This window comes from Magnolia sinica, chromosome 17 (genome assembly GCF_029962835.1).
Source record: "Magnolia sinica isolate HGM2019 chromosome 17, MsV1, whole genome shotgun sequence".
NCBI classification, from domain to species: Eukaryota; Viridiplantae; Streptophyta; class Magnoliopsida; order Magnoliales; family Magnoliaceae; genus Magnolia; species Magnolia sinica.
In genome coordinates, this window is record NC_080589.1 from 41130325 (window position 1) to 41148841 (window position 18517).

Consider the following 18517-nt stretch of genomic DNA (forward strand, 5'->3'; position numbering starts at 1 on the left):
ATATAGATATTATTATCATTTTCATCCTTATTTTCCCTATCTGTTCAGAACAAACATCCAGCCATTTGAACATCAACCTGTTCCATTTTCTTCGTTTTTAATTAAAAAATAAATAAATCCAAACACATTGAATTATCTGCTCCATTTCTTTTCGAAACAGATATCCAGCCACATCAAGTACTGTCTTTTACATTTTCCCCTTTTCTAATCAGTTAGATCTGTTCCATTCCAATATAGAAACCAATAAACCATAAAATTTCATCGGTGACTGAAACTTAATTAAGTACATGTAATGACAAAAGGAGAAGAGTGACAATGTGATGTTCTAATTATCAAAAACTAAGGAAAAAACTCAAATTTCTATATACGCCAGCACTGATTTCCTCACTAGCTCATCTTGCATGTTGAACAAGGCCCTTTGTATGGGAACCCATCATGGCTCCACCATCATCTCAGGCAATCAGGTGACACCATATTCGATTTTCATAACAACTCACGTCAAGTGGGAAGCCACACCTGTGCCCCTGAATTTTGCAACAGAGATTTATATTCTTTGACTTGTCATCATATTTCTATAAATAAGAATAGACATCTTCATGGTGGTAACCACCATCTGCACAGCTTAGATGCTACACACGCTTTCCGGGTTTACAAATGCCGCATGTAAAGGTGTGGAGAGGTTCATGTAGGCCGTAGAGACCACCCAATTAAAAAAGAGAGGTCCAATCCAAAAATAAAAATTATCCTAATGTTTACATGTCCAACAAGCAAAAGAACCCACTTGAGAAGCATATCAAACCCATCAAATCATATGGTACATAGTACAAGTTATCACACATACTCTTTAGCTACAAAGGGCTATGCATGCCCTTGAATATATGTTCATATGCTATTTATGCATAGCAATTACCATGGATAGTTGCAAATAACTATGCATACAGCAACACATCAGTTTATCATTAAGGCGCACTTGAATAGATTCCTATGATTAAACAAATAATCATACTCGAGTGGGAATGCTACCCACAAATTGGATAGCAAGCCTCCCGAAAACTAAACCAAAATCAGACCTGACATAATAGTAACAGCTTCGCCTCGAATGTGTACCCGCTGGGTAGTCTCTTCTAGATGCAGATCCAATCTTCCACCTCTTGCAGATGCCTGCCTCAGGTAAATATAGTCAGATAAGCATGCATGCATGTATAATCGTACAGGCATGCTTACATATCAAGGGAAGAGAGTACCATGTATGCAATAAGGTCATGTTTTCCCAATTTCTTGCTCCAGTAAGGTGCTAAGGCACAATGTGCACTCCCGCAAACAGCATCCTGAATTACGAACGAAAGGAGAGATGAATTAAACAATAACCAATGAATTAAATGGGGGAGAGAGAGAGAGAGAGAGAGAGAGAGAGAGAGAGAGAGAGAGAGAGAGAGAGAGAGAGAGAGAGAGAGAGAGAGAGATAAAAAGTAAAAGAAAATATACAATCACCATCAGATGATAACCAATGGTCAAAAAGAAGGAAAAAAACAAAGGAGCAAAATAGGTTACATAATTATGTAATTGCTTTTGTTCTTAAGTTGAAAATAGCATTGTTGTTATTAGAGAAAAATGATAGAATGGTTAATCGTGAATTTCCCCAACAATGATGGTACCGAACTTTATCTCTACATATAAGTAGTCATGGATAATTTTACTCATCCAATTAGGTGCCAGAAGGGTCCTTTTCGGTCAGGGTCTCATTCTTGAAGCCCCAAACCTACATCTGATCGTGTTCATGTACCCATCAGGTCCATAGGTTTAGGTTTCTGGATGGGTTCAGGTCAAATAAGAGCATTTACATGTCTGTCCACCTGATGGATGGAATTAAATTGCACACATGTGCCACTTTTACACATGCTTGGTGTGTAAACGGGCTCTCTTACAAGCATGTGGCTTAGGAAACCCTTTTTTTTTCTTTTTCTTTTTTTTTTCTTCTATTGAAAGGTAACAACATTTTATTAAGGTAGTGCAAAGGCTGGAATATACATTACAAAATTACATCCCTGCTAAAAACAACCAATCGTTTTGGGCAGTGGGTGTTAATAGTTGTGAGTGTTAATAATTTTAACTCATACCTACGGTGCATCCAAGTTGTGTGGAGCCAACCATCTTGTGTAAGTAGAATCCAAACTGTGCATCTGGGTTCTCCCGCCATGTTAGGTATACATTCGAAAACCCAACCTCATCCATAGCTCAAGTGCGCCATACTAAAGGAAACAATGAACACATTGGGAAGGGTGACACCTACCATAGAAACTTCCACATGTGATGTGTCACTCTCGAATTGTGTCATGATGTTTTGGGGATGTATGGTGATGATGAGGTGATTCAACATATGCTCAGTTTGGATTCTACGTACACATTACAAGTGGGCCTCACGGTGAGAATGCAAGGTGGGAAGATATGACTCAAGAGATGTAAAGAAAATCCTACTTAAAAATGCAGAAAGGAAAGATATTTTGCATTGGACCAAAATGCCTTTGTTGTAGAAAATGCCTTTTCTACCAAGTTTTGTACTGGATCCGGTCCCTATACGTAGAATAAGCAACTACAACTTCACTGCGACATATGTTTAGTAATTTCACTAAAAAAAAAAAGAAAAAAAAGAGGAAAAACAAAAAGATGTTTTGGGGCTTGAGCTTAAAAAGGTTTACATTTTCTACTGCATAAGCTGTTTCATTGGACCACTGTGGCTATCTAAGTTCCTAATGGCAGACATCTATGAATGTAATAGACTTGATGAAATACAGTAACATCAATTAATACAAACAATGTTCATGCATACCTACAAATCTCAAATATCAGCTTCATTTTTTTTAAAGGTTTGTCTTACATGACAAACATATTACCTCATTGACACCCAACTTTGGACAGAAGAAGCGGGTGAAAAAATCAAATCCAGATCTAGGGGGAGCAAGCCCTGTTACGATAACCCCTCTTCCAGCACATTCTTGTAGCTCGTCGAACTGTGGTTGTAGTTCTGCCACATCCTTCCCTGATGAGAGCTCCACCTATTGGAAATAATGAAAGTTTGTTTCTTTTCTTTTTCTTTTTTTTTTAATTACAAACAGTACAAGATCCCTGTAAATGAGTTGAAAAGGTTACCAATTGAAGTGATGCATCATCAAAATGTAAGAAAAATATAACTGGAAATGAGGAAGAAAGAAATATGAGTTTTGATTAAAACATCTCAATAATCAAGCAGCTACATGTCACAGCCTTACGGGTGTGGGAGATCGAACCATGATCAAGTGGTCTCCACCACATAGGTCACCTGGCCCAGAAATCATCCTGACTAACTCATAAGGATGGACACATGTGAGAAGACAATGGATGAATTTAAAAATTGCCAATGATCTACAGTCAATGTGCACCTGTGGCCCGCCTAATGAGTTGACTGGCCTGATTTCCAGGCTAGTTCATCTACAAACTCGGGCACACCTAATGCAAAGAACAAATGTCCCAATCCTACACACTTGCAGGTCAGCATGAGCTGCTGTGTAAAAGCGCATGTTAGAAAAGCTCTATTTAGAATGCAAAAGGTGCCTACTTATTTATCTAACAAAGTCCTCAAGAAGATATGGGAAAGAGGAAGTACAACAAGGTCGTTAAGAATAGGCGCTTTCTTTATATTGATCATTGGAACACCATTCAGTGTCCTAGGAATGGATGGGTGCTCTTCAGGATCGCATTCAATCAATGGGATTGTAGGAAAATCCAATTCAATGGAGAAGCATTCTTCTACATTCTCATTCAGAGAAGACAAGGTACCCGGTTGCTTAAATCCATCGACTCTTTTGGCAGTCAGAAGTCCAGATTTTGTGAGAAACTCAATTGTGTTGGTTGTTGCTAATCCAGATGTAAAAAGAAAATGTGCAGCTGCTAAGGTTCCGTGGCCACATATTTTGACCTGCAAACAAGGATAATGTAGGATTTAGAAATGCAAGGAATATGAAAACAATACATCATATGAGGGCAAGTGCGCATGCCAAAATTGAGATCTTAGCTTTCCATATGTGACCATAGAAGTTCGCCTAAAAAAAATAAATACCACACGCTTGTGAATCCACGAGCCCATCCATAGGCAAGTGAGCATGCCAAAATTGAGATCTTAGCTTTCCATCAGTTGGGCCAAACTATTTTGAACTTTGGCCTAAAAATCACACCATTCCATTCGGTTGCCAATAGTGTAGAAAACAAATGGATGGCTAGAAAAATTACTTTTAGCCGCCAATTTGTTTTGCACACTTTTGCCTACCTAAGTGAAACAGCCAGATCTATAGGCCAGAAGATCTAAACAGTAGCCCACGTGTGAGCTTAGCTAACCTCTAGGTATGTTTGTGACGATCACGGACCCCAAAAAATGGATACGTATGGCACATTGCTAGACAGGATACATGCATGTATCACTATCTCAGTGCGTTTACATGTGTGTCGGCCCTTGTCAGCTCCAATACACATCTGATACATATGACTTGAGCCAAGATGCATAAATGCATCATTTTTCACTTTTTCCACTTATCTTCAGTTTTCTGGATTTTGAGCTTGGGAGGAAGGACAGTGGGGTATTAGACCAGATTAAATGTGTATTTTGATGACCAAAACACAAGATTCAAGGGTGATTTAATAAATAAAAACCAGGTGGACCATTTTGGGCAAGTTTGAAAACAGTTAAACCATCTTTCTTTTTTTCTTCTTTTCTTTTGGTTGTTTCTCAACCTAATGGACCTTAATCCACCATCATGCTTGGTTTGCGTTCGATTAGAACCTATTTTGTTTATTTTCCAAATTTTCATGTTTTAACCTATTTTTGCTGATTTTCAACTTTTTTTTTTTTCTTATTCTATACGTTTTCCAACCATTCTTGCAAATGATACATGATTTAGTTATACGCAATGATTGTGATATCGTCGTATCAATAATATTGGCCAATATGCATCGCACACCTGACCAATACGCAACTCCACTGAACTGAGTTGATTTTATGGTATCAGCGATGATATCATGATATTTCGCGATGGATCGACGATATATCAATGTTGAGGCATAAAATTGGTTAAAAGAAGAAAGAAAATTCTTGAAAAAGAAGATGGATTTTTTCCCCCAATTGAGTTGTGCGGCGCACACAGAAGATGATTGAAGAGTAGTGTTGTGCGGCGCACAACAGGTTGGACCGCACAACAGGTATGACCGTGCAGAGGGTCAGCGCACAACATATTTAGTGAGAGGTCAGCACGTGCGGGAGTCAATAAATACCCCATTTTTCACTATAGTTGATTCATTCGAGCATTACCAGGATAGCAGAGAGAGATCTAGACTTTAGAGAGATTCAGGTATTGAAGGTATTCATTGTGCGGTGCACAATCATGTGGGCGCATAACCCATATGGGCGCACAACTCATGTGGGCGCACAACAGCTCTGCTTGTATAAGGGAACCACTGAGCGGACAGTTAGCTCAGCTCAAGTAATGACTATTCAAGGACCGTGGAATATCAGAATCATGGAATCAATCGGAATGAATATTAGTCCGGCACAACAATATCTCCACACTGAAGATCGTGATGCGATTTAAAATGCTGCAAAAATTAATATTGAATATTTAATATTTGTCTTGAATTATGTAAACACTTTACTTTAGAATCAAAGGAGATAAAGGATGTAAATGAATTCAGATTAAACAAATATTGTGATTGTTCTCTTCATTCTTCTTTTGTTAATTATTGAGTAAAATAAATTCCCCCAAATCGAATGCATTTGTTTCTTGTCCAAACAAAATGGCGACTCTACTGGGGAACTTCTTTATTTTTACTTGGTATTAACTTAGGAACAATACAGAGAATTTTCACCACTGTTTGGCGTCGTATAGACGCCAAAATGGTGACTCTTAGCGGGAACATCCTCCTTTTCATCTCCAAAGTAAAGTATGAGCTTATTTAAGTACTAATCTATGTTGTTTTGACAACTCATGATGATTCAGGAAAAACTACAATCAATCAATGGCAATCACTCTGAACAGACTTTGCATCGCAAGGAAGAGTGCCAGTCAAACGTAAGGAATCGCGAGCAGCTGTTGCAGTTGTAACTGTCTCACCGTTAGCACAGGAGGATGGGAACGATTGGATCGTCATTTCCCATCGGAGATCAGGAACCCGAAGTGTCCCGGCTGCCAGGACGAGTCCATCATTGCAAAGAATTAGGCGGCCAGTAACACGAAACGCAACCAGAAAGAACCCCGAGCTTGCTCCTCTGGCGATATATCTCAGGAAAACCATTCCTCCGCTAACATCGTGCGATTTCCCGGCTTTGTCTGTTGCAGGAATCCGATGGACAAGGGGGCAGAAAGGTAAGTCGCTGCTGACAAGCTTGCAAACTCCCGCATCACCTCAATCAACCGACTGCTGTGGAAGTACACAAAAATCGAATGAAACTCCTCTTTTTGTAAGCCCCATTGCATCGATATATTCCCACTCTACCCCAACCACAACTTCGTCAGGGAATGGAGAGGCCGCTGTATGTATGGCCAGAACAAGTCAAGGCCCACCGCCGACTACAGAAGATCGTATGACTGAAATGGCACAAGCAAAGAGAACGCTGATGGAGGAATGCAGAAATCTCCGAGAAGCCTTAGAAACTCTTGCACACAATGTAGCCCAGATGACGGCTCCTCCAATGGTGGGCACCATGAACGGACGAGAACAACAACCTGAAGGCTCCTAGCTGCCTCGGGTCCGCTCCTGCAGCAAGGGCGATAACTCAAGAGGAAGTGCAAAAGGTCGTCGAAGAAGCCATCAGGACAGAAAGAGAACGTGAGAATATCAGAAGATTCAGATATCGAACACTGTATCCGAGAGAGGTGGAAGATATTCCTTTTCCAACCAATTTCAAGCATTCCGATTTTCAAAAATTTAATGGAGACGGATCGCCGGAGGAGCACCTGATGCATTTCATCACCAGTATGGAAAATTTCTCTATAGTGCAGCAATATTGCCTTCGGCTGTTCGGGTCTTCTCTGACAGGTAAGGCATTTTGGTGGTACTCCAGTTTAGCGCCAGGATTGATGCGGACTTGGGAGCAGATGCAAGATGCCTTCATGTCAAACTTCTTTTCGTCAGAGCGTAATGTCAATATCACAAAGTTAGCCTCAGTACGACAGAGAGAAGGGGAACCAGTAGAGAAATTCATAGACAGGTGGAAGACATTAGGAGCTTCTTGCAGACAATTGCTGGAGGAGAAAGATCAGGTGAAGATGTGCTTGAACTCTATGGAGACAGGAATCACATTCGGTCTCACCAATACCGATATCAAAACTTGATCTAGCCACAAAAGCTCATGCTTTGGAATTGATGACCAGGAAAGTGCCAGCATTTCACTATGGAACAGCCAAAAGAGGACTCAATAGGTTGATTACAAATGTGGTCGATCATGAAAAGAAAAGCCATGACATAAGGGAAATAAGAGGAAAGAAGACCGAAAGGAAGGAAGAGTCAAATCGTCCCAGAGGCAAATTCGGTGATAAAAGGCCCAGGTCACTTAACTCTCATGAGGGGTTTGCATTCAAAAAGGAAGATGCAGTCCCTATGATGAATCAATTGCTAAAGGCTGGTACGATATAATTACCTCCATCCAAATGCCCTGAAGAAGCAACGAAAACAAGGGAAAGAGACTTCTGTTGCTATCATCGTTTGATAGGACACCCAATAGAAAATTATATCACACTGAAATGCATAATACAAAGAATGATAAACAGAGGCAAGATAATAATTGGAAAAGTAAAGGAAAGAGATGCAAAAGCGACCGTGAATGTACTAACTACCCGAGAAGATACTCATGAAAGAGTAAAAGAGCATCGTAAGATGACAGGCAAGGCCACAATTATCACATTACGATCGGGAAAAAGGGTGACGAGTCCCCTGAGACAGAAAGCTGAAACAGCAAAAGCAGAGGTTACCAAGAATTATTTTGGCAGTGATAAGAAAGAAGCAGGGAAAGTGACTTATGATGTGATAAGCCATCTGAAAGGCATACCAGCTCGATTAAGCGTTTACGATGCGTTAAGGTTGTCAGAAGACTCCCGGCAAAGCTTGATTCAAGCCTTGTCCGACAGTGATGTTAGAGAAGCGTTACTTATAGAAATGGAAAATGTGGAGCGCAAGGAGCAGGAGGATTGCATGCCTGTAGTTTCCTTTTCTAATGATGATTTGACCTATGATAAGGAGCACAATAGGCCATTAATGATCGTAGGTCATATTTGTGGTAAACAGGTCAAGCGAAAAATGCTGGATAATAGGTCTGCGGTGAATCTGTTGCCGCTAACAATGTTGAATGAATTGGGATACCATCGCTCTAATTTACGCCCTAGTGGAATGATGATACAGGGCTTTAACCAAGATGGGCAATGTGCGCTTGGTAAGATTACAGTAACAATGGAAATAGGAGAGTTAACTACAAATGTTGTTTGTCATGTTAATAATACAGTGCCGACATATAACCTCCTTTTGGGAAGACCATGGATGCATCAGTATGGCATCATACCATCCACCCTTGATCAGTGTTTCAAATATTGCAAGGACAGAATACAATATAAAGTAATAGCCGACACGAAACCATATACAAAAGCCGAAGCTTTCTTCGCCGATGCTAGTTACTATGATGGGTTCGCCAGAAAGGAAGAAGAGGAGAACAGTGAAAATGAAGCCCCAGGAGGCGCTCATACAGAAATGATAGGGAAGGAAGCTACAAAAGCAGAACTGTCTGGGACAGCGAGCACGAAAAAGAAATTTTATTTCGTACTGAAATGCTTGAGACAATCGGGGCAGCCTCCGTTGACGTTATTGTCACCCGAACAGCTGAAGATCTTACAGTCAAACTACACAGTGCCGTTGCCGTATGCCGAAAGAAACAAGCCGTTTCCAGCTATTCCGAGGAGATTCCATGTCAAATCTAGCACGAGATATCCAGAGCCGATCGAATTCTACGCCCCTTCAGAAGCAAAAATATAAGAGAAAACCGATAGCAGCATGAGTTATGAGAAGCTAACATGCGAAGATCTCAAGAGGTATAGTCCGGCTAACAAGAAAATCATGAAAAACATGGGTTTTGATAACGAAGAACCGACCGGCCTAAATTATGGGAAAGGAATTCAAATTCCCATCGCGGTCAATCAGAAAAAGCGAGAGAAATTTCGAGGATTGGGGGCAGAATCTTCGGTGAATATGATTACAGTTGACTCGGCAAAAGAAAAAGATTCCGAAATAATCAAACATCTTGAAACAGCTCCGAAGCAAATAGAAGACGGAGGGCAACCGACAATTGACAGGTTGCGAGAAATAAATCTGGGAACGGAAGAAGAGCCGCGGAATACATTCATAAGCGCCAGCCTCCTCGAACAGGAAGCCGATCAATATATCGAACTCTTGAAAGAGAACAGAGATGTATTCGCTTGGACATATGCAGAAATGCCAAGCCTAGAACCATCGGTAGCAATGCATCGGCTGAATATCTCTAAATACAAGAGGCCGATTAAGCAAGCGCAAAGGCGATTCCATCCAGACCTAATTCCTCTAATAGAAGAAGAAATAAATAAACTGATAAAAGTCGGGTTCATCAGAGAGGTTAAATATCCAAAATGGATATCATGCGTTGTCCCAGTAAAGAAGAAAAGCGAACAGATTAGGGTATGTGTCGATTTCAGGGATCTAAATGAGGCCCGCCCGAAAGACGATTTTTCGTTACCAATAATCGAATTGTTGATCGACAGTACGACGAAGTATGCTTCATGTCCTTTATGGACGGCTATGTCGGCTATAACCAGATAAGAATGGCTCTTGAAGATGAAGAAGCCACGACATTCAGAACTTCATTAGGAATTTATTGCTACAAAGTCATGCCGTTCGGTCTTAAGAATGTCGGCGCAACATATCAAAGAGCGATGCAGAACATCTTTCAGGACATGATGCATAAACATGTTGAATGTTATGTAGACGATTTGGTAGTCAGATCAAACAACCATGAAGAACATTATAAGCATCTGACTTCAGTCTTTCGTCGACTTAAAAAGAAAGTTGAAGATGAATCCGGCTAAGTGCGCCTTCGGAGTGTCATCAAGAAAATTTCTCGGCTTCGTCATTAGGCACAGAGGAATCGAAATCGATCCGGGAAAAGTCAAGGCCATCCAAGAAATGCCACCGCCAAAAACATTGAAAGAATTAAAAAGCTTGTAAGGAAAATTGGCATATATTCGCCATTTTATTTCAAATTTGGCAGGAAGATGTTAGCCGTATTCTCGTCTGATGAAGAAAGGAACGGAATTTGTTTGGGACAAATCCTGTCAAAATGCGTTCGATTCAATAAAAGAATTGTTGAAACAACCTCGAGTATTGGCAACTCCTATGAAGGGTAAACCACTCATTTTATATATATCTGTAGCTAAAAACTCATTGAGAGCCCTATTGGCACAGGTGAATGAATACGGGAAAGAAATTGCGCTTTATTATCTGAGTCGAACTCTAATAGGTGTAGAGTGCAATTATTCTCCGATTGAGAAAATATGCTTAGCATTAATATTTGCGGTGCAGAAGCTGAGACATTATTACCTCTCCCATGATATAATCCTAATCTCGCGAGCGGACCTTATAAAGTTCTTAATGATAAGGCCGATGTTATTGAGAAGATTGGCCAAATAGATGTTGTTACTTTCAAAATATATAATCACTTACGAGCCGGCAAAAGCAGTAAAAGGGCAGGCAGTGGCAGATTTCTTGGCAGCTCATCTCGTAGTGGACAGTGAAACCATCAGTGACGACTTCCCCGATGAACAAGTTATAATGATCGAATCGCCAAACCCATGGCAAATGTACTTCGATGGCGCTTCTCGAGCGTCAGGAACAGGTGCCGGAGTAATATTCATTACTCCTCAGGGCGACTTGTTGCCTTATTCTTTCACATTGGGTACTGCATGCACAAATAATGAAGCTAAATATAAGGCTCTCATCATTGGGATGGAGATAGCTCAAGAAATGAAGATAAAAACGTTGCAGATCTTTAGGGACTCCAAGTTTATCATAAATCAACTGACAACCGAATTCGAAATAAGAAAACAAGAGCTCTTACTGTACTGTCAAAGAGCGCAACAATTGCTAGAGCAGTTCTATCATGTTGAAATCAAGCATGTAGCGCGATGCGAGAACGCAGGGGCATACGCTTTAGCTAGCCTAGCAGCAGCTTTATCCTGTCCTGATCGAAGTCCTCTTCAAGTAACAATAGGGGAAAGAAGGTTCTTACCCTCATCAGAAACTATCAATGAAGTCGCCGAAGCACTCTCTATATCATGTCTGGAAGTTACGACAGACGATTGGCGCCAACCTTTTGTAGATTATCTTAAATACGATATTCTACCAAAAGATTCAGCACAGAGACAACAAATCAAACAGAGATCGGAGATATTTGTTATGTGCAGCGAAATACTGTACAAAAGATCTTACAATGAAATGTTGTTGCGATGTTTGGGCATATAAGAGGCAAATCAAATGTTGCGAGAGGCTCATTCTGGAGAATGCAGAGCACACCAAGCTAGTCAAAATCTGTTCCATCGAGTGCATCGAATGGGATACTATTGGTCCACAATGTTCAAGGACGCCATAGAATATGCGAAACGATGTCATGAATGTCAGATCCATGGAGATGTCATACATATGCCTCCTGAAGAGCTTCATCAGTCAGTCACTTCTTGGCCTTTTGCTGCCTGAGGACTCGATGTCATTGGTCCCATAAATCCGCCTTCGTCTAAAGGAAAGCAATATATATTGGCAACGACAAATTATTTCTCCAAATGGATGGAGGCAGTGGCACTCCGAAATGTCAAAGAAAAAGACGTCGTGAATTTCATCCGACATGCGATAATATATCGCCATAGCATCCCAAAAAGAATCGTCAACGATAATGGTACTCCTTTCAAGAACAGGGGTGTGAAAAAGCTGTGTCAAAAATTCGGAATTCACCACTCCCTTTCGACACCCTACTATTCACTGACCAATGGATTAGCAGAGGCATTCAACAAGACGATCGTAAAAATACTGAAGAAAACTGTGACTGGGAATAAGCGTGATTGGGATGAAAAGTTACAAGAAGCTCTATGGGCCTACAGGACTACTCATAGAACTGCGACGAAGGCTACGCCGTATTCATTGGTTTATGGCGTTGCAGTCATCATCTCGATCGAAACGCAAGTTGCATCGCTCAGAGTAGCAGTACACCAGTCAATAACAGATGATGGAAATGCAAGAATAAGGCTAGCAAAATTGGATTTGCTAGACGGAAAACGACTGACAGCCTAACAGCGATTGCAATTATATCAAGCAAGAATCTCTGCCGCCTTCGACAAGAAAGTCAAATATCGCTACTTCAAGAAAGGTGACATGGTGTTGATTTTAAAAAGGCTGATAATAGTCACCCACAGAATAGGGGGCAAGTTCAACCCTAAATGGGATGGGCTGTACATAATAACCGAAGTATACTCCAATGGGGCGTAAAGGGTTGTGGATCAAGATGGACGAGGTGTTAGCATACCGGTCAATGCTCGCTCATCAAAATATATCGTCCCTGAAGATGGATACAGTTTTGATCCAGAAGATTATCATTATATATCAAAAGGGGGCAAGAATAAGCAAAACGATGAAACAGCCTCAAAAGGCAATGCCATGTATTCTTCTGTACACGAATGAATAAAAGGCAAATTCTCAAGCACATTCAAGAATGAATATCAGTCTTATCGCTGATCATTGACAAGTTGTCAAGCATTGATTATGATTATCGCCAAATGATATTATCACCATCGACACTATCGCGAATATATTATTATCAATCCAGCAATGGAATAAGCCTAAAAGGCTAACCATGCATCCACTACTCTTGATAAAGTATTTAAAATTATGCGGGCAACAATGAAAAGCTAGTGGCCCTAAAAAGCCCGTATAGGCCATCACATGCTTAGACCTATGCGGGCAACGGATGAAGCCAATCACTACCAAAAGTCATAAACGGCCAAGGGTAGAAGGGGCTAATCACGCATGAGACCAATTCCGTCTGTATAGCTTCCAATAGCGTCACGGGGAAAGGTGAGAGAAAATGTCCTCCCGTGAATGAGTCTGACCTTACAGACGAAAAAAAAGCAGGCCACAGTGTGCGCTCTTTGGCCATTGTCTATAGATAGGCCAACCATGCGTAAGAACCCCCACGTTCTTGGCTTGATTTCAATAGTAACTCATGAGGACAGGGTCCCTAAAATAAATTACCCCCTCAATGATGGACTGGCAGCCTTGAGTTTGGTACCCTAAGGTAGCCTTGTACGCCCCATGAACTCTAGAGAGTTACTGCAGCCAACCCTGCGCGTAAATCCCACTGAGTTCACAGCCCCGATAGCTTCGCTGGGCCTCTCTGATGGATCGCGGTTTGTGAACTCCCCGGTTGTGATAAGTCTAGTGAACTCTAAAGAGTTACAGAGGCCATTCACGTGAGACCCGACTCCAACTACTTATGAGTCTAAAAAACTGTGGTTGCTCCATTACTCAAGAGCTTAAACTGTGTGTCAGACGAACTTTAAACCAAAATTAGCTCTGGCCATTAAAATAAGTATCATATAAGGGATATCTTGCACTAACAATTATGATAGATTGTCAATATATTACATGATGGATTAAAGCATGATTATGTGAATTAACAAAGGAAATGTTATATCACCATGCGCTCAAAAATAATTATTATGGTAGCACTTCTTAAAACATATTTGTTTCAAATAAAACATTGGAATTTATTTGTGAATATTACAAGGCAAAAGAAATTACATGCAAAAGCAAAATTTCTACAACTCCTTTGGCATGCCTAATGCCGTCATATATCTTTGTAAATCTTCTCTCAACTGAACTTGCGCTGCAGCTTGGGTTTGTTCAGTGTCAAGAATAATCTTGGCCTGATCAGGAATATCGCCCAGTTCTCGCTCCATAGAGGCAGCCACTTCTTTACTTTTCATCTGCTCAGCTCTTTCAATCTCAGCAATATGGGCATTGACTTCAATTTCTTCTTTAATCTTGCAAATATTTAATTCCTCTTCTTGCTTCTTCACTTCAAGCAAAGCTATCTCCTTCTACAGAAAACCGATATGATTTTCAATGATCACCTTATTCTTGTCAGAGGCTTTCAGTCTATCATGGAGAGACTGATGCTCAATATCATAACGAGATATTATGTCATCAGTTCGAACAATCTTCTCCTTGAGAGATGTTAGTTCTCTTTGATGATCCAAAATAGCCGGAGCGATGATTATACTCCGTGCTGATGCCAACTTATTTATGGAGTTATAGAACTGTGACAAGGAATCATGCAAAAGAAGGACGTTGATATGAGCCAGCCTCCCTGAATGTTCAAGAACAGCCAAGGCACTGTCCAAGAAGGGCCATTATGTTGGATCCTTGAAGGCGCTTACGATAACAGAGATAGCATTCTCGAAGAATACAAGCATAAGAGGCGATACTTTCTCCAAAGAAATTCTGTCAGAAATCGTGGCTACAGAATTGGAGCCTGCAGATCCGCTCGAAGACAGCACAATTGTAGCTGAAAAGGAAAAGAATTGTATAGTTAGACGCGTTGAAATTGAATGTATAAGAACCTCAAGAATAAAAAAGAGAGAAGAAAAAGAAGCATACCTTCCCTGGGGGCAATACGAGAAGTGGTTGGAATAGAAGATACTCCTGCCTCAGAAGATACAGGTATGTCTGTAGTTGCAACCGCAACATTAAAAGATAGTTTGCGAACTCAAGTACTCGAATCCAAGGTTGTTGGAGTCGGGATATCGGCAGGATCAGAAAAGAATTCTAAACTCCGAACTACCAGTTGGATGGGAGAAGGACGCGCAATGGGGATTTCTCAACATGGACAGGGATATCGGCAATTGCAGCAACAACTGGTGGAACTTGTGCAGTATCTTAGTCCACTTCTATGCTTTGAGGGGAAAATAAATTCTCCACTTCTGTTCGAGCATCTGATAAGGGAATTTCCGCTTCTCTGGATGTTGAAACCTCTGCTATAGTTGGGAGGGCAGTATGGCCCTGGGTGATTACCTCGGCAGCTTCTGCAATACAAGGGGAATACAAAGCATTGAAAGAGATGAAAGTGTTAGCACCCGTAGAATAGCTAGAGCCCCCATAATCAAGCTGTTCTTCTTCAAGAGAAGCCGCTCTAACCGGAGAATAAGTATCTGGATGATCCGACTGAATTTCAATGGGTGGAATATCAGCTCTGACTTCACCTTACTCGCCGACATCTACTTCAACATTCTCTTCTTGATTATCATCTAGTAGAATGTTCCCTTCATCAGTCAAGCTAGTAGAAGAAGATGTTTCACTGATTGAAGTATCTGCCGAATAATCTGACGAACTATCTTCTTCAAAAATTGTTTGTTTTCCCATATAAGCAGTCTTTATGGGAAGAAGACGAACGCCTCGAGAAGGAGAAGGATGTTGTTGTGCTAAAACTTTTAGAGATAAAGATTTGGCTTGTGAGCGAGTCATGGGAGAAGCTATAGCAACAGCTTGACCCGCAATAGGAGAAATTGCAGTCTTAGTTTGATTTGCAGTAGAAGGAGCCACAATTGTAGTTTGACCGTCTACTTCTCGAGTGGGAGAAGAAAGAATGGCGCCAGGGGTCTCAAATTCATCAATGGGTGTGGTTTGTCTTTCTGTCCGCTTGATGAGATCCAAAGGGGACCCGAAGGCAATCCACCCTTCCAATATGTTGGGCGGCTTTATCTCCCTAATGGGTTCTTCAGTAGAAATCTTCCGACAAAGCTGCCCTAGAGTTGCAGCACGATCTCTTTCAACAAAGTATCCTATCCCTTGTTCCGGTCTGTAATTCCTTAACCTGGGAGAGGGAATCCAGATGGGACGGTCAACAGGAAGACAATTACGCACCAAGTAGTAGTGGTGTGACCACCAGCGCATCCAGGCATATGAAGCTTGCACCTAATGATTGAATCCGGGAAGGAGAAAACGGGAACCGAAGTTTCTGGCCAAAAGCTGCTTCCATATTAGGGTCCAGTTGTATGGGCCAACCCCATAGCTCCGCATTATGCGTGTAACCTCTTCTCCCGCCTGGGGGACCGTTTGGTCGTAACCAAATTGTCTCACAAACCTACTAGGGTAGTAGAGTTCCCTCCAGAATTCCACTCCTTGAAGAGGCAGGCTACAAGATCGAATGCAGATCAGGAAAGTTCTTTCGATGGGTTCCAGATCATTATTATCCTGTCTTCAGCTTGATGAGTCAGATAGAAGGGGAAAAAGTCAATGGATTCTATGTTCTCGATTTTATCGACGATCCACTCGTACGCCTTCTTCACCATTTTCCGCTTGAGATAATAGAACAAGGGGGGACGCTCGGGATTAACGTAAGCTTTCTCGGGATCATTATACGTCCATGGAAAATATATTCCTAGCCAACCAGAGAAATAGTGCCATGGGGTGAATGAAGATGTAGCTTCAACTGCCGGGCTTGAGCAATGCGCAGCGACATTTCCAAAAGCTCTGTATAGAGAACATAAAACGGGAGGAGCTAGAGAATAGACCCCTTATTCTTCGGCGAGCAGCCTCCAACTCCGGGGAATGACTACCAGAAAACCTGAGGAGAAAAGGAAAAGTATGAGAAACACGTACATGTATGTAAAAGAAGAAAGAAGAAAGGAAAAGAAAAGAAGTATTAAAATTATATACCACAGATATCTTGAGAAATGTGCAAGCCATTGGAGTGGAGATATTTTGTGTACATCTGGAAAGTGTGACATCTCCCTGAAAAGCTCAATAGTCGAGGTAGAAATGTGAGGTACTCTTCCGGGGGCGACATAAGCAAATTCTGCATTGGTAGGAATATATTCATCAAGGAAAGAGCCTGTGATGGGAAGGCCGGTCATTCGATGAAGATCCCATAAAGTGATGCTCACTTCACCGATTGGTAAATGGAAAGAGTTTGTGGCGGAGGACCAGTGCTTCAGGAATCCTTTGTAAATCAGGGTATCTTTGTGAAAGAAATCAAAGGTGGCTTCTATAGCTACATATATGTTCACCGCAATGAGAACTTCTTTGTATTTTTGAAGGATGACCCTGACCCATGAGCTGTAGAATTGACACTGGGACAAGAGACCACGTGTCCTCAATTCATCCTTTCCCCACAGAGAGTCGCGATCGCGAAAGCGCTGTTGGACGGTTTCGAAGTAATGAGTGGGATACAGAGTGTGGGGATTATAACATGGAGTGAGGAAGCGCATGTATGATATTTGTCCAGTCTTCTGCACTAGACATTTCTCTGTAAGGTAGCCTTCCAGAATCTTCGGTTCTTTTATAACCCACTTTGCCACGTATAACAGCCGATTCTGCGTCATGTGATCGGAGGGCTCACTCTGGATCATGGAAAGATGATGTTGAAGGTTTAAGGGAATGATGACGGTCTCGTCCTTATAAGGATTCTTAAATTTGATCACGTCTTCCTGGGATTTGATCATGTCCCAAACGTTCTGATAACGTTTCTTGTTATGATCTTTTATCTTCTCCTGGAGAATTTTGTCTTTGCTCTTCTGCTTTTTGCTCTTCGAAATGGAGGGAGAAGGGGAAGATTCGACAAGGGCAGGGCGAGAATCATCCATTCAAAAGTTAACAGTAGATTTCAGCCAGTTTTCCCAGTCAGATTCATGACCCTCTATTGGTGGTCCTTCCAGTTCTCTCATTAGTACAGCATGACGGATGGAATCAGGAAGACGTTGGATTCGATCGGCAAAATTGATAATCGGTGGGTCCGGTATCTTGAAGAAAGAAGAATGATCTTCAGTAGATCTAGACCTTTTCTGAGGGCGGTCTTCTGATGGTTGAGGATTTGAGGATTCGGCAGCATGTTTATCAGGGGAGACATGTAGTCTTTTAGGATGCATCATTGGGAGGACAGAAGAAATCCAATAAGGATTGGACACTTGGAAAATTCAGGCTGCGAGTTATGTTGTGCGCAAGTTTAGTTGTGCGCAGGTCCCGTTGTGTGCAAGTTCAGTTGTGCGCAAAGTTCCGTTGTGCGCAGGGACACGTTGTGCCCAGATGAGTGTGTCCGGCTTATATAGAGCTCTTAACCTGGGTTGTGCTCAGAGACCCGTTGTGTGCAAGATGGGTTGTGCGCAGATGTATGATTGTGAGTATAGAAGGAAAATTACAATTTATTAAAGGATTGATCCTACATTTCTTACTTTGAAGACGAAAAAGACAAAAATGCAGGATCAAGGGGGCATCTATTGAGGCATAAAATTGGTCAGAAGAAGAAAGAAAATTCTTGAAAAAGAAGATGGATTCTTCCCCCAATTGAGTTGTGCGGCGCACAACAGAAGATGATTGAAGAGTAGTGTTGTGTGGTGCACAACGGGTTGGACCGCACAACAGGTGTTGGCGCACAACAGGT

General features: G+C 41.5%; 2 protein-coding genes across 4 annotated transcripts in view; both read right to left on the reverse strand.

Moving 5' to 3' along the window:
• Nucleotides 1-707: 707 nt before the first annotated feature.
• Nucleotides 708-18517, reverse strand: part of LOC131230792 (uncharacterized) — a 29169-nt gene continuing 11359 nt past the window's right edge. For all 3 annotated transcript variants that reach the window (XM_058226776.1, XM_058226777.1, XM_058226780.1), the window contains exons 3-6: nucleotides 3641-3952; nucleotides 2892-3053; nucleotides 1245-1328; nucleotides 708-1161 (exon numbers count right to left, since the gene is read on the reverse strand). In XM_058226776.1, coding sequence (XP_058082759.1) covers nucleotides 1054-1161; nucleotides 1245-1328; nucleotides 2892-3053; nucleotides 3641-3952 — 666 coding nt within the window. In that variant the 3' untranslated portion in view covers nucleotides 708-1053. The remainder of the gene's footprint in view (nucleotides 1162-1244; nucleotides 1329-2891; nucleotides 3054-3640; nucleotides 3953-18517) is intronic.
• On the reverse strand, nucleotides 13754-16637 carry LOC131230793 (uncharacterized). The gene is made up of 2 exons (XM_058226781.1): nucleotides 14740-16637; nucleotides 13754-14647 (listed from the first exon to the last, which is right to left on the reverse strand). Exon 1 carries the CDS (start codon nucleotides 16030-16032, stop codon nucleotides 15343-15345), a length of 690 nt encoding a protein of 229 aa, XP_058082764.1. The 5' UTR covers nucleotides 16033-16637; the 3' UTR covers nucleotides 13754-14647; nucleotides 14740-15342.